The sequence below is a fragment of the Nothobranchius furzeri genome, chromosome 4 (genome assembly GCF_043380555.1).
Source record: "Nothobranchius furzeri strain GRZ-AD chromosome 4, NfurGRZ-RIMD1, whole genome shotgun sequence".
In the NCBI taxonomy this organism is placed as follows: domain Eukaryota; kingdom Metazoa; phylum Chordata; class Actinopteri; order Cyprinodontiformes; family Nothobranchiidae; genus Nothobranchius; species Nothobranchius furzeri.
Window position 1 is genome coordinate 68,251,917 of NC_091744.1, and position 13,118 is coordinate 68,265,034.

The window sequence follows — 13,118 nt, forward strand, 5'->3', positions numbered from 1 at the left end:
CGTGCGTGCGTGCGTGTGTGTGCGTGCGTGTGTGTGTAACTGACCGCATTGGTCTTTTTATGTTTCAGGTGCTGCAGAGACCCACACCGGAGCAGAAGCAGCAGCTGGCTGGACATTCGAAGCATGTGGCTGCGTGTGTGACGGAGCTCGTCCAGACAGCTGAGGCCATGAAAGGTGACCACACACACACACACACACACACACACACACACGCACACACACGCACACACACACACAAACAAGACTAATGACCTTTAATTACCAGTACCACCATTCAGACAGATGTTTCTTATGTTTTTTTCTTTTTTTCTGAGCTCTCCTAAATATTTTGGTGACCGGCCTCAATTACTTAACAGATAATAACCAATTATAAAAGATTTAGACAATAACGAGACCAAATGTATCAGTTGCATTCAGTTATATTCATCTCGATCATGACCCGTGTTGTGTGTTTGGATGCTTTCCTCTACATTATCAGCCATTATTTGTAGGCAAATAATAATAAGCAGATTTTAATTTCTTAATGACTGTGAGTCGTTATACTGGAGATCCAGCAGAATGAAATGAGGATGAGGGGAGCTTCCCAGTTGTTTAAAAAAACAGGACAGGATGGTGAAAATGTTTGTCAATGGAGACATAATCCTCTTGCGCATGAGAAGCCACCAAACCTCAAACCTGCCTGCATCACTTATGGAGATGGTTTGGGGGAAAAATCACTTTAGAATATTAAAATCCTATTGAAAAATGACTGTCAAGCAAAGTGTTCCAAATGAAGCTCTTTGTGATGGTTAAAAAGCAAACAAACTGTGGCATTTCCTCCAGATGCTGCAGTAGTGCATGTGACAGGAGTAATAGATTGTGTTTAGATGAGAATTAGATTTCATTGCACAGTCTGACACACAGTGGGGCTATCTACTTCACCTCTCTAATGTCCCGTGTGCTCTCTGTTTCTCTCTGCTCTCCTCTTTCCTCGCTGCTTCAGATGGAGGTAAGTGGGATGTGGTGTGTTTCGTTCCCCCAGATCACCTTACATCGGAGAGGCAGAGGGTAGATGGCTCAGGGGCAGAGGAGATTGCCCTTTAAACTATAAAAACATCATCCCATCTGCTTCGCCAAGCTGTCCACAAACAGCTCTGGCTTTTGAAAACCTTTAAAAATATGTTCAGCTTGTCTTCGAGGCATCGTCATCAAACTGTAAATAAAAAGCTTTGTGTTTGTTTTACAGATTTTTACTCTGCGAGTCCACGTTGAAAAGAAAAATAACCCATTCTGCGATCAATGTCTGCCTTCGATCTCCTTCCAGGATCTGAGAGCGTGGACCCTGAGGACCCCACCGTCATCGCTGAGACCGAGCTCCTCGGAGCCGCAGCGTCCATTGAAGCTGCGGCCAAGAAACTGGAGCAGCTCAAACCCAGGGCCAAGCCCAAGGTAATGAATGCTCCAGCCCCCACCCCCATATTGACCTTTCCCACCCACGCAAACCCACACACAGCTTCCTGCTGCTAATCAGCTGGCAGACGGTGACGATGGAGTGGAGAATGAGCTGGAAGAGGTGACTCCGGCTTTGAAGTGGAGTCACCGTTTTTCTATCATGAAACCACAAAGGGAGAAAATGAGTCTGTTACACACCACGAGCTCCAACTTTCTTCAAAGCTACTTTTTTAACTTTTTTCGGCGTTGCATTGCCAGTAGATGCAATTACACAGCTGGGCTGTCGAGCTTATCTTGGCCCAAGCTCAAATGTGAGATGAACTGTTGACCCTTTGTTAAGGACGGGCTTGTTTGTCCCACTGACCATATTTCCTGTTTTATCAGAGTTTTTATTTCTAAACGACACCTCCAAAGGCATCAATAGAGATTAGACTCCAAACACAATTCATTTCTAAAGCAGGATTGTCTGCATGATCGTGTTGTTTATTTGTTCGTCTCTTCCCCCGTTTCTCCTGTAAATGTGATTATCTGTTCAGCACACTGTCTGACATTAAAGCAGGAATGTTTAGGTTGCCCTAGATTTTAATACCGACCATATTAAGCCGTTCCTCATGCTTTAATGTCATCGCTGCAGACTGTATGTGAGGATATTTGTGTATGAAAGGAGATTAATCAGTGAGAACCTTTTTCAAAAATGTGTTAGTAGCTCCCCCTTGTGGGCGTTTAGACAGTAATGTTTGCTGTAAGTTTTCCTTTTCATGACTGATCATGTCCTCTGTCTACTTAGAGGCAGATAAGACTTTGTGACTCTATCATTTGTGAGCTGCAGGACCAAATTAATCCTAGCCTGGACTGAAAAAGCAAATTTTCTTTGATTGCTGTACAGAGCAAACTTACTGTATGTATAGTTTCTGATAGCTTGAGCACATTTTTTGCAGACAAACCAGCAAAGAGAAGGATAAACGTAGCAGACAGAAGCCTTGATTCTTCTTTCTTCTTAACCTCCTTCTCTTTGCTACTTCATACCTCTCGCCCTCTGAGAGTTGGACTGCTCTCCTGCTCCCAGCATGCTGTCTTCTTCCTCCCCTCCTCCCTCCTTACCCCCTGAACCATTGTAGACCTGGAAGCCTTCTGTGCAGGGCTCTGTCTGATATGTTTGATATATTAGGTTGTTATTCAGTCCAACTATATATCAAACATATTCCTACAGTGTCCCGCCCTGTCTCCAGCCACCTGTGCCTTATGTGTTTATGGAGGTCTGTGGCCGATCACATCCTTTTGGCTGTCCGTGCAGAGACGGCTATTTGTTAAATGCCCCTGAACTGAAACCCCCAGCTCTGTTTCAGATCCTCGTGGAGCTCTTTAGCTCAGGATTTGGGATGCAGATCATTAAATGCAGCTCTTGGTGGATTTTCAAAGTAATTGTATATTTTAGGTGATTGGAGTCTGGGGTCATTTCTTTGATTTTCTGGGATTTTAGGAAGCCTAATAGCTGAACTGTATTATAATATGTTGTTATATGTAGACGTTTAGAGTTTTATCTTATTTTTGTCTTATCCTAACAGATTCAGATTTGTATTTCTTTCATTTTAAGACTTAGTAAGTATAACATTGAGTGTTAAGTAGCCCTTTTTTTCTTCCAGCAGGCAGATGAGACATTGGATTTTGAGGAGCAGATCCTAGAAGCAGCAAAGTCCATCGCTGCAGCGACTAGCGCCCTTGTAAAATCAGCCTCCGCTGCTCAGAGAGAACTGGTGGCACAAGGAAAGGTCGGTCTCGCTTTCTCAGAGACAATCAAGTGAATTATATTTAATACAATTTTATGGAAATTCGTCCTCAGGTGGGGTCCAACATTGCCAATGCTGTGGATGATGGTCAGTGGTCACAGGGACTCATATCAGCTGTAAGTTCCTTTAAAAATAGTGAGTTTTTTGTCATTAAAACCACCTTTTTTCATTTATCTGTGACATTGTTCCTACTGCAGGCTCGTATGGTTGCAGCAGCCACCAGCAGCCTGTGTGAAGCAGCCAACGCCTCGGTGCAGGGCCACGCCAGCGAGGAGAAGCTCATCTCTTCAGCCAAGCAGGTTGCTGCTTCCACAGCTCAGCTGCTGGTAGCCTGCAAGGTGAAAGCCGACTGCGACTCTGAAGCCATGAGAAGACTACAGGTATGACTGACCCTCCTCTGCATCTGTGGAAAATAAAAATCCTGTTTACATGATAACATTTGTGCAATATCTTTAACCAAAAGGCTGCTGGTAATGCTGTAAAGCGAGCTTCAGACAATCTGGTCAAAGCGGCTCAGAAAGCAGCATTTGACAAGACAGAAGATGACAGCGTTGTGGTGAAGACCAAATTCGTTGGAGGCATTGCTCAGGTAAGCTAAATCCTGGGGGAAAAATAGTATGTGAAGGCTGGAACACAAATCTTTTTCCACGGTTCGGATTGCCCTTTTCCGCTGAACGTTACTGAGTGTTTGTACTTCTTGCCGACACGCAGAAATGCCACGCTTGTTTTTCTGAAACTGTGATGAGCTCCTGCAGATAAAAAAACAAACCATCAGATCTGTTTGAAGGCTGTGTATCAGGTTTGTTAGATGTTCACCGCTGCAAAATATCACATATCTGAAAAACCTCAAATGTTGGTTTTTGCTACAGTAGAAAATTACTTTCCTTTTTGATTTTTGAAAAGCAATTTGATTCTGTTATTTTACATTATGGTTGGGATTCCTCTCTCATCACCTGACACGTCCTATTCTTGTCAAACTGACTACAAACTGCCACTTTAGACTGATAATTTTACATACAAAGAAAAACGAACTATATTTTAAGATGCTGGTGAATATTTTCAGTCATCCTTGTCGTGGGAATCTAAAGGCTTCAAATGAAAGCAACTGGATGTCTTTGTTTTCCTAAAGACGTTTCGCTTCTCATCCAAGTAGCTTTGTCAATTCTGACTGGAATATGGGAGCGTCAAGCTAAGAAGCTGTAGCTGTCTGTTTGTGGTCCAATGAGGTGAAACTGCCTGTGAAAACCCCTTCTCCCTACCCCACAAGGACCTGTTAATGCCGTTAGGTCTTGTTGTGTTAGAGTGGTTGTTTCATAAATTGCAGGAGGGTGTGACCTATACTGAAACCGTTTTGGAATTAAGTTCAGCTGCATTGCAGAAAAGGTTAATCCTGAGGCCTCCTCCTCTGTTCAATGTAGATCTTTCCCGTTATGGCTGCCTTTACTCCTCTCTCAAACCACCTCTTCTCTGTCCAGATTGTAAACATTGTCACATTAACCTTTCGAGCATTTACAATGCAGCTCTGATCCTAATTCCAAAACAGTTTCAGTCTAGTTCACGCCTTCTGCGTCTAATCAACGCAACAGTTCTAACACAATAGGACCTAACGACATCAACGACTCAATGGGGGTAGGGAGGAGGGGTATTCATAGGTAGTTTCAGCTTGTTAGACAACAACAGTTTACAAGCTCACCTCTCCCAAATTCCATTCAGAATTGACGAAGCTGCTCAGGTGAAAAGTGAAACGTCTTTAAGAAACCAAAGAACATACATTCTTGCCTTCATTTGAACCCTTTGGAAGAAAGTAAGATCTGACAGGAACAAACTGGTCTGAGGTTGTTTTTTTTTTATTTAAGAAACTATGATTTGGTCTTCTTGATCTCCTCAGATCATCGCAGCTCAGGAGGAGATGCTTAGGAAGGAACGGGAGCTGGAGGAGGCTCGGAAGAAGCTAGCTCAGATCCGACAGCAGCAATACAAGTTCCTACCCAGCGAACTGAGGGAGGATGAGGGCTGACCGAGGGAGCACACAGTGTGTGTGCTGAAGACTTGCTGACGAGACTCTGAAAAGGTTAATGAAAAATATACAGCACTTGAAGAAGGCTTGTTTGGTGAGAAAAAAAAAACAAGTGCCTGTGCTCTGTAGTGTTTTTGTGTGAGTGTAAGTGTGTGTGGTGTGTGTATTTGTCAGTGAATGGCATCGACATTTAACATGAAGGTTATTGTTTGTAAACAGAGTTTTTTTCTTGACTCTGTGGGTGTTAGTGCATCACGCACACAACCGACTGTTACAGACGTGAAACAAATTCATCTAGAATCACCGAATGAAGAAGAAGAAGAGGATGTTCTGTAATTGTCTAAACTTTTAGAGCAAAGAGGGTGGAACCCAAATTTTCTGCAACTAACTTGCGTTTTATCCTTAAAGAACTCCTTAAAAGCAGCAAGGAAGCATGCACTATAATCTCAACATTAACCAATGAAAAGTCTCAAATATTCACCAGGTGACTGCAGGCAAACCAACAACTTTATTTTTCTTTTTTTCTCTAGAATCTTTACTCAGAGTTGTTCTTTTTGATGCCAAAAACTGAGAGACAGTGAGACAAACCAGTTAAATACAAATCATAATAACGTCACTGACCAAAACTTATTATATATTATTCATAAATATAAGTATTATCAATCCTTTTTTACAAATTCCTATAAGAGGTGTAAAGTGTATTACTCAGAGAACCTGGATGAAATGTGACCAAAAAAGAGGAAAAGAAATATTTTGCCTCATGTATATTATTCCAGTCAGTACTATCCCACTAAATGCAGAGAGCTCATACACGGTGTGTTTACATTAATGGACATGTATCTTGAATTTATTTCTATGCCCACTTACACTAGCCATATGCTCTCTGTACCACTCACACACACACACAGTCACTGCCTTGTCTCTGTAATATGTATATTACACTGAATATTCTAGCAATGTAACGAGAAAAATGAGTTGTGTGCAATGATTCTGGGCTTCAGGCTCCTGACTGAAATTCATTATGCTCTGATTAATTTTTTCTACTGAAAATGTCAAATTAAAGCTTACATTCTAAGAAATAAGATGAGGAGAAAACTTCAAGCTCTGATTGAGTGTTTGCTATATTAATGAATATTATATATTAAAAGTCTCCTCCCTCTGTCCAGTGTGTCTGGTCTGCATCGTGCCTTATGAGTCTGCCCTGCAAGCAGCTGAAAAATCAGACTGGGTCATCCTCTCCGGATCGGGGTCCTATAACTTTGCCATACAGTATAACGCATACCTGCCATTGGGTTTATACTGCCCATACTAAAGAGCATCTGTGGATACTTTAGGATTTAGAGACTAGTGCTAGGCTGCGTTCAATGAGCATGTGGTAATTTGTATCTGAAGCTGAGAAATTGTTTAAATTAATCAAATCCCGCTGAAAGCTGAGTGACTTCCTTGTTGCATCATCTAACCACTATATAAAAAGTTTTTATTATATAAATGTAAAAATTAATCTGAAATCTATTGATCTGTTGGAGTAGGAACAAAATAAGGTCTGTTATGAGTTGGTGTTGTGCTTTTTTTGACAGGACCGCATTAGTTTCATCATTTGATGCTGTATGTACAATATTTATCTGGTCACAAGAGTATTTTTTGTATTCACTAAAAATAAAACATTTGAAAGAACCAGAACGGATGTGTTTTTCCCTCTTTTTTCAGCTCTAATAAACTCTGTGCTGTGATTTTTACCCATAAACTGATCCCCCAAAAATTATGCTTCGTATAAATTTGTGATCTGTTAATTGTGCAGAAAAACAACACTTAGATGTTCTAATAATTCATACAATTTGTTATAGGAACAATAAAAAATACACAGAAGGAGCGGTCACCTCAACTTTTATATCTGGTCTTTGGAACTTCTAGAAGATTTAGATTTTTGGATGGTTGGAGCATCAGGCTTTAACAGTTCAGTAATATAGGGAGAGGCTTGACCATGTAAAGCCCTGAAAATTAGTCAGGATTCTAAAATGAACTCTGAAGTTAATGGGTAACCAGTGCCGAGACATTAGAATAGGAGTGATGTGAGCTCTTCTGTTTGTTCTAGTTAAGAGCCTTGCTGCAGAGTTCTGGACCAACTGACAGCAGTCAAGGGCTTTTTCGTTAAAACATGAAAAGTGTGTTACAATAATTTAGATGGGAGGAGATAAAGGCATGAATAACCATTGCAAGTTCATGCTTTGACACCAACCTTTGCAGTTTGGAGATATTTCTCAAATGATATAAACAGTTTCAGATCCGCGTTTTTGAGTTGCCCTCTAGAGACATTGACTGGTCAAAAACACCCAAATTCTTCAAGTTTGTCTTGACGGCAGAGGATAAATGACCACCTTTTTGACTAATCAGAGGAACCAAGCTCTCAGGGGCAATGATCAGACATTCAGTCTTTTCAGAGTTTAAATGAATGAAGTTATCTTCTAGTCAGCTGGTTGTCGCTGATAGACACTCTAGAATTTCAGACAGTTTATCTCAGTTTAACTCAGATTTCTTAAAGGAGCAGTACAGCTGAATACAATCTGCCTATACACTCACCTAAAGGATTAGGAACACCTGTTCAACTTCTCCTTAATGCGAGTATCTAATCAACCAATCACATGGCAGTAGTGCCATTTAGGGGTCAATGCATTTAGGGGTGTGGTCCTGGTCAAGACAATCTCCTGAACTCCAAACTGAATGTCAGAATGGGAAAGAAAGGTGATTTAAGCAATTTTGAGCGTGGCATGGTTGTTGATTCCAGATGGGCTGGTCTGAGTATTTCACAGTCTGCTCAATTACTGGGATTTTCACCCACAACCATTTCTAGGGTTTACAAAGAATGGTGTGAAAATGGAAAAACATCCAGTATGCGGCAGTCCTGTGGGCGAAAATGCCTTGTTGATGCTAGAGGTCAGGAGAATGGGCCGACTGATTCAAGCTGATAGAAGAGCTATTTTGACTGAAATAACCATTCATTATGTCAGGTTGGATTGGCTGAGCTGAAGTGTAGCGGAGGTTGCTTGTAGCGTGGCTGTGTGACCCAGACGCGGAGTGGCTAGCGTTAGGTTGAACAGAGGCCCCAGGAAGCGGGGAGCGAGCTTCCGGGAGCCCGCCGGCATCCTCAGTTTGGTGGAAGAGAACCACACCTGGTCACCAGGCTGGAAGATGGGGCCTGGCCGGTGGCGGCGGCGATGTTGACGGGCGTATTCCGTATTGGCCTGGTTGATGGCTGCACGGGCCCGGATCCAGGCGAGACGATAGCGGCGGACCAGAGTCTGAGCAGCAGGAACCTCCACTTCAGGCACCTGATGGCTGAACAGAGGGTCTGGTACCCATAACATATCTCAAAGGGAGAAAGACCTGTGGCAGAGGAGGTATGGAGGTTGTGAGAGAGTTCCGCCCACAGGAGGTAGCGGGGCCAGGTGGACGGTTGGGACGAGGCGAGGCAGCGCAAGTAGCGTCCAAGCTGCTGATTCGCCCGTTCCGTCTGGCAATTAGTCTGAGGATGATACTCGGAGGAGAGGCTGGTGGAAGCGCCGACCAGACGACAGAAGGCCCTCCAGAAACGTGAGACGAACTGGGGTCCCCTGTCGGACACCACGTCCTGGGGAAAGCCGTGAAGTCGCACCACTTGGTTGAGGAGGAGTTCAGCCATTCTCTTGGCAGTGGGGAGACCGGCCAAGGCCACTAGATGCACGGCCTTAGAGAACCGGTCGGTGATGGTGAGGACAGTGTCCAGGCGATCGACAGCGGGAAGTCCCGTGATGAAATCCAGGCCGATGTGCGACCACGGCCGCTTGGGCACGGGGAGCGGTTGCAAGACTCCGGCGCCAGATTGGGTGGACGACTTGGACCGGGCGCATACATCACATGCGGCAGTGTACTCGCGTACGTCCTTCCTCATAGAGGGCCACCAAAGCGCCCGACGGAGAAACTGGAGGGTGCAAGCTTGGCCTTGATGTCCAGCGAGCTGCGAGCAATGCCCCCACTTCAAGGCCTCCCGTCGGCAGATGGCCGGAACATAGAGGCGGTTCGGGGGAGTCTCTGGGGGTGCCGGATCAGCAGGGAGAGCAGCCCGGATGGATTGTTCCAGAGGCCATTGTAGGGAGGCCAAGAACCGATGGGCCGGCATGATGGTCAAAGGTTCCGGAGGCTTTGGATCTTGCGTGTAGCACCGGGAGAGAGCGTCCGCCTTGAGGTTCTTGGAGCCGGGTCGGTGGGCGATGTGAAAGTTATAGGGCTCGAAAAAGAGGGCCCACTGAGCCTGGCGAGGGTTGAGTTGGCAGGCAGTCTGTAGATGGATTAGGTTCTGATGGTCGGTCCAGATTAGGAAAGGATCGGAGGTTCCTAAGAGCCATTGCCTCCACTCCTCCAGAGCCCATTTTATCGCCAGCAACTCCCGGTCACCGACCCCATAGTTCTGCTGTGTGGGGGAGAACTTCCAGGAAAAGTTAGCGCAGGGGTGGAATTCGGGGTCCGGACCCCGTTGCGATAGGACGGCTCCCGCTCCCACCTCGGAGGCATCCACCCCCACGATGAAGGGCCGGTTAAGATCCGGGTGGAGGAGGATGGGTTCACTCACAAAGTGACGGACCAGTTCATGGAAGGCTCGGATAGCCCCCGGAGTGAGGCGGAAAGGGCAAGGCTGATTGGCTGTTTTGGTGAGGGAGGTTAGAGGCGTGGCGAGGGAAATGAAGTTGCGGATAAATCTGCGGTAGAAGTTTGAAAAGCCCAGAAAGCTCTGTAGCTGTTTTTGGGTCCTGGGTAGTGGTCACTGAGCTACAACCTGAACCCTCTGAGGATCCATGCTCAGACCCCGGGAGGAGATGGTGAAGCCCAGGAAGGAGGTGGACTCCTGGTGAAAGGCACATTTCTCCAATTTGCAATAGAGATTGTGGTCAAGGAGACGGGACAGGACGGCTCAAACTTGCTGGGTGTGCTCTTCGACCGTGCGAGAGTACATGAGGATCTCGTCCAGATATACGAAGACCCAACGACCTACCATGTCCCTCAGTACATCGGTGATGAATTGTTGGAAAACTGCAGGGCTATTGCAGAGGCCAAAGGGCATGACTAGGTACTCGTAGTGGCCGGTCGGTGTGATGAAGTCGGTTTTCCACTCCTCTCCCTCCTTGATGCGGATCAGGTTATAGGCACTACGCAGATCCAGTTTGGTGAATACGGTGGCTTGGGAGGTCGCGTCCAGAGCACTAACCATGAGGGGAAGAGGGTGACGATCCCGGATGGTTATCTTGTTCAACCCCCAGTAGTCAATACAGGGCCGGAGATCCCCCTCCTTCTTCTTAACAAAGAAAAACCCTGCAGCGCCAGGGGATGTGGATTGGCGGATGAAACCCTTCTGGAGGGCCTCGTTGATGTAGGAGTCCATTGCCCTGGTCTCCGCCGGGGAGAGTGAGAACAGACGACCTCGGGGCAGGGTGGTTCCGGGATGGAGTCTGATCTCCAAATCATAAGGCCGATGAGGGGGTAACCTGGTGGTGGGTTCCTTGGCAAAAACCTGAGCGAGGTCATGGTACTGTGGTGGAACGAGTGTCAAGTCCACATCCTTAGGAGGTGTCGCTCTAGTCTGGGATCCAAGGGAACTACAGTGGGTGAGGCAAGTCGTGCCCCAGGCCATGACCTTGCTGGTGGACCAGGATATGTGAGGCTCATGGCGGCAGAACCAGGAGTGACCCAAGATGAGAGGAGTAGCCGGGGCCTGAATGACAAGAAAATAAAGGGTCTCCACGTGCTGATCAATGGTCATGCGGAGGTCCTGGGTTCAGTGGGTAAGAGGGTACGGCATGAGCGGGCGACCATCCACTGAGGTGACAGGAATGGGTCGGTCTAGAACTGTGAGGGGTATCTTGAGGCGGGCGACCAATCCCTGGTCAATAAAACATTCTGCGGCGCCGGTGTCGAGAAGGGCTTCCAGTGGGACCGGCCCTTGGTCCAGCTGGAATGTGACCGGGAGGGTGGTGCGATGTGGGACTGGAAGAGTGGAGACTCCGGGCGGGACAGCCCCTACACCGACCCGGAGGGACCGTTTCCCGGTCGTATCGGACACGTGGCGCCGTGGTGACCCAAATCCCCACAATAGGCACATTGTCCCTCTTGGTAATGTCGCGCCATTTCCTCGGGAAGAAGAAGACCCAACTGCATGGGTTCCTCCATCGGTTGGCTGACTTGACGACGGGGAGATGGTCTGGTGTGAATAGGAGCCGACATTGTGCTCGGTCAATTCAGGATGCAGCGGTCCAGTTGGAGAGCTAGGTCCACCGCCAGGTCCAGGGAGGTCGGGGCTTCATGCCCGATCGTGCCCTCCCGGATTCGGGGAGACAACCCTGGATGTACATTCCACAAATCTCCATCAACTTTAAGATGCTATCCTACCACTATGGGCCAACATTTCTAAAGAATGCTTTCAGCACCGCATTGAGTCAAAGCCACATAGCATTAAGGCAGTTCTGAAGGCAAAAGGGGGTCAAACACCGTATTAGTATGATATTCCTAATAATCCTTTAGGTGAGTGTAGGTGATAAGAGACACTACTGAAAGAATACATTTTCTGTCCAAGAGGGTGTATATAAAGTAGAAACAAAAGTTAACCAAAAACAGAGCCTTGGGGTACCCCACAGATCAGACTGGTAGAATCTGACATGACTTGGTTTATATAGACACTGAAACTTCTGTTAGAAAGTCAAGATCTAGAACAGTTCCAGGGATCCCCACTTAGTTCCGAATTATGTGCTTAATTATTAGTTAGTTAATCTACAGTTTAGTGCATTTGTTCTTGGTACTTTATTTGAGGTACAACCTAATGCTGTGTGTAATTTAGTAACTTAATTTTGTCATTTTTTTATGAATATCGATAGAACTAAAATAGCTCTGCAGAGTTCTGGGTGTGTGTTCTTAATCCTGCACAGAGGCAGTTTATTCGTTTTAGCTGGCCTTGATTATGAAGAGGGGAAGTGATAAAACATATGTTTTGAATATAAGTCCATTTGAAACCTTAAATAATTAGACGACTTGTTAAATATTGCCGTTCATTTTTAAGGTTGAAGTACAAAGTGAGATATCCTGAGAAAAGATGAAACCATTCTACATTCTTGCCAGCAGGTGCCAGCATTGCTCCTTATTGGAGTTTCTGTGGAGGTTTAGAGGTCTTTGAGGAAGGATTAGAAAAGCTTGCCACACCAAATATGGACATTGTGGATTCCCTTTTTTCTTCCTTCACAGACACTGAAGTACGCAGAGATCCCCATTTAGATGTTATGGTTAGGAACAAGTTCACGTTGCCTTAGAGCTCAGCTTAACAGCTAAATTATTTTAAAAGGATTTAGTTCCTAGATACAAACCAACAGTCAATCTTTAAACTTATTTATGTACTAAATTACTTTGTATAAGTTCACCTTATTTTCTTTATAGAAAATTGAAACTGAGTTTGAAGTGTCCGATGCAGTTCTATGTCATTCCTTTAAACACCCTATTTGGTTGTTTGAGTGTTTTGATCTCATGCGAGAGTATTCACAGAGGGGCTGGAGCCATGTGTGTTAAGGCTCATTACCCATCTATTTCTCACCCTCTTTCTGTCCTCAGCCTCATCTTTCAACCCTGGCCAGAGATGTTTATCTGGTTCATTTGGGTATTCACAGCATGCATTTAAAATCTCAGCAGATTTAGGGAACAAAGTTCAACCCCAACTAGGACTCGATAGTAGAGATTTTGTAAGTGTAAACTTCTGTTTTTAAAAGATTATATACTCTATTGAGTCACTTGCCTTAATGTTTGGCTAATAAGTCTTTAATTTCCAAAACATATTCATTGTAACAGTTGGTGTTTTGGCCAAAAGCTCAGTTTGA

General features: G+C 45.2%; 1 protein-coding gene across 4 annotated transcripts in view; it reads left to right on the forward strand.

The window, feature by feature from the left end:
- Nucleotides 1-5,433, forward strand: part of tln2b (talin 2b) — a 128,326-nt gene extending 122,893 nt beyond the window's left edge. For 2 of the 4 annotated variants that reach the window (XM_054733078.2, XM_070550379.1), the window contains exons 51-57: nucleotides 69-174; nucleotides 1,304-1,428; nucleotides 3,075-3,200; nucleotides 3,272-3,334; nucleotides 3,416-3,598; nucleotides 3,682-3,807; nucleotides 5,107-5,433. In XM_054733078.2, coding sequence (XP_054589053.2) covers nucleotides 69-174; nucleotides 1,304-1,428; nucleotides 3,075-3,200; nucleotides 3,272-3,334; nucleotides 3,416-3,598; nucleotides 3,682-3,807; nucleotides 5,107-5,235 — 858 coding nt within the window. In that variant the 3' untranslated portion in view covers nucleotides 5,236-5,433. Of the gene's footprint in view, nucleotides 1-68; nucleotides 175-982; nucleotides 1,239-1,303; nucleotides 1,429-3,074; nucleotides 3,201-3,271; nucleotides 3,335-3,415; nucleotides 3,599-3,681; nucleotides 3,808-5,106 lie in introns of those variants that run through there. The other 2 variants (XM_054733082.2, XM_070550380.1) reach the window with 2 other exon arrangements.
- Nucleotides 5,434-13,118: the final 7,685 nt, after the last annotated feature.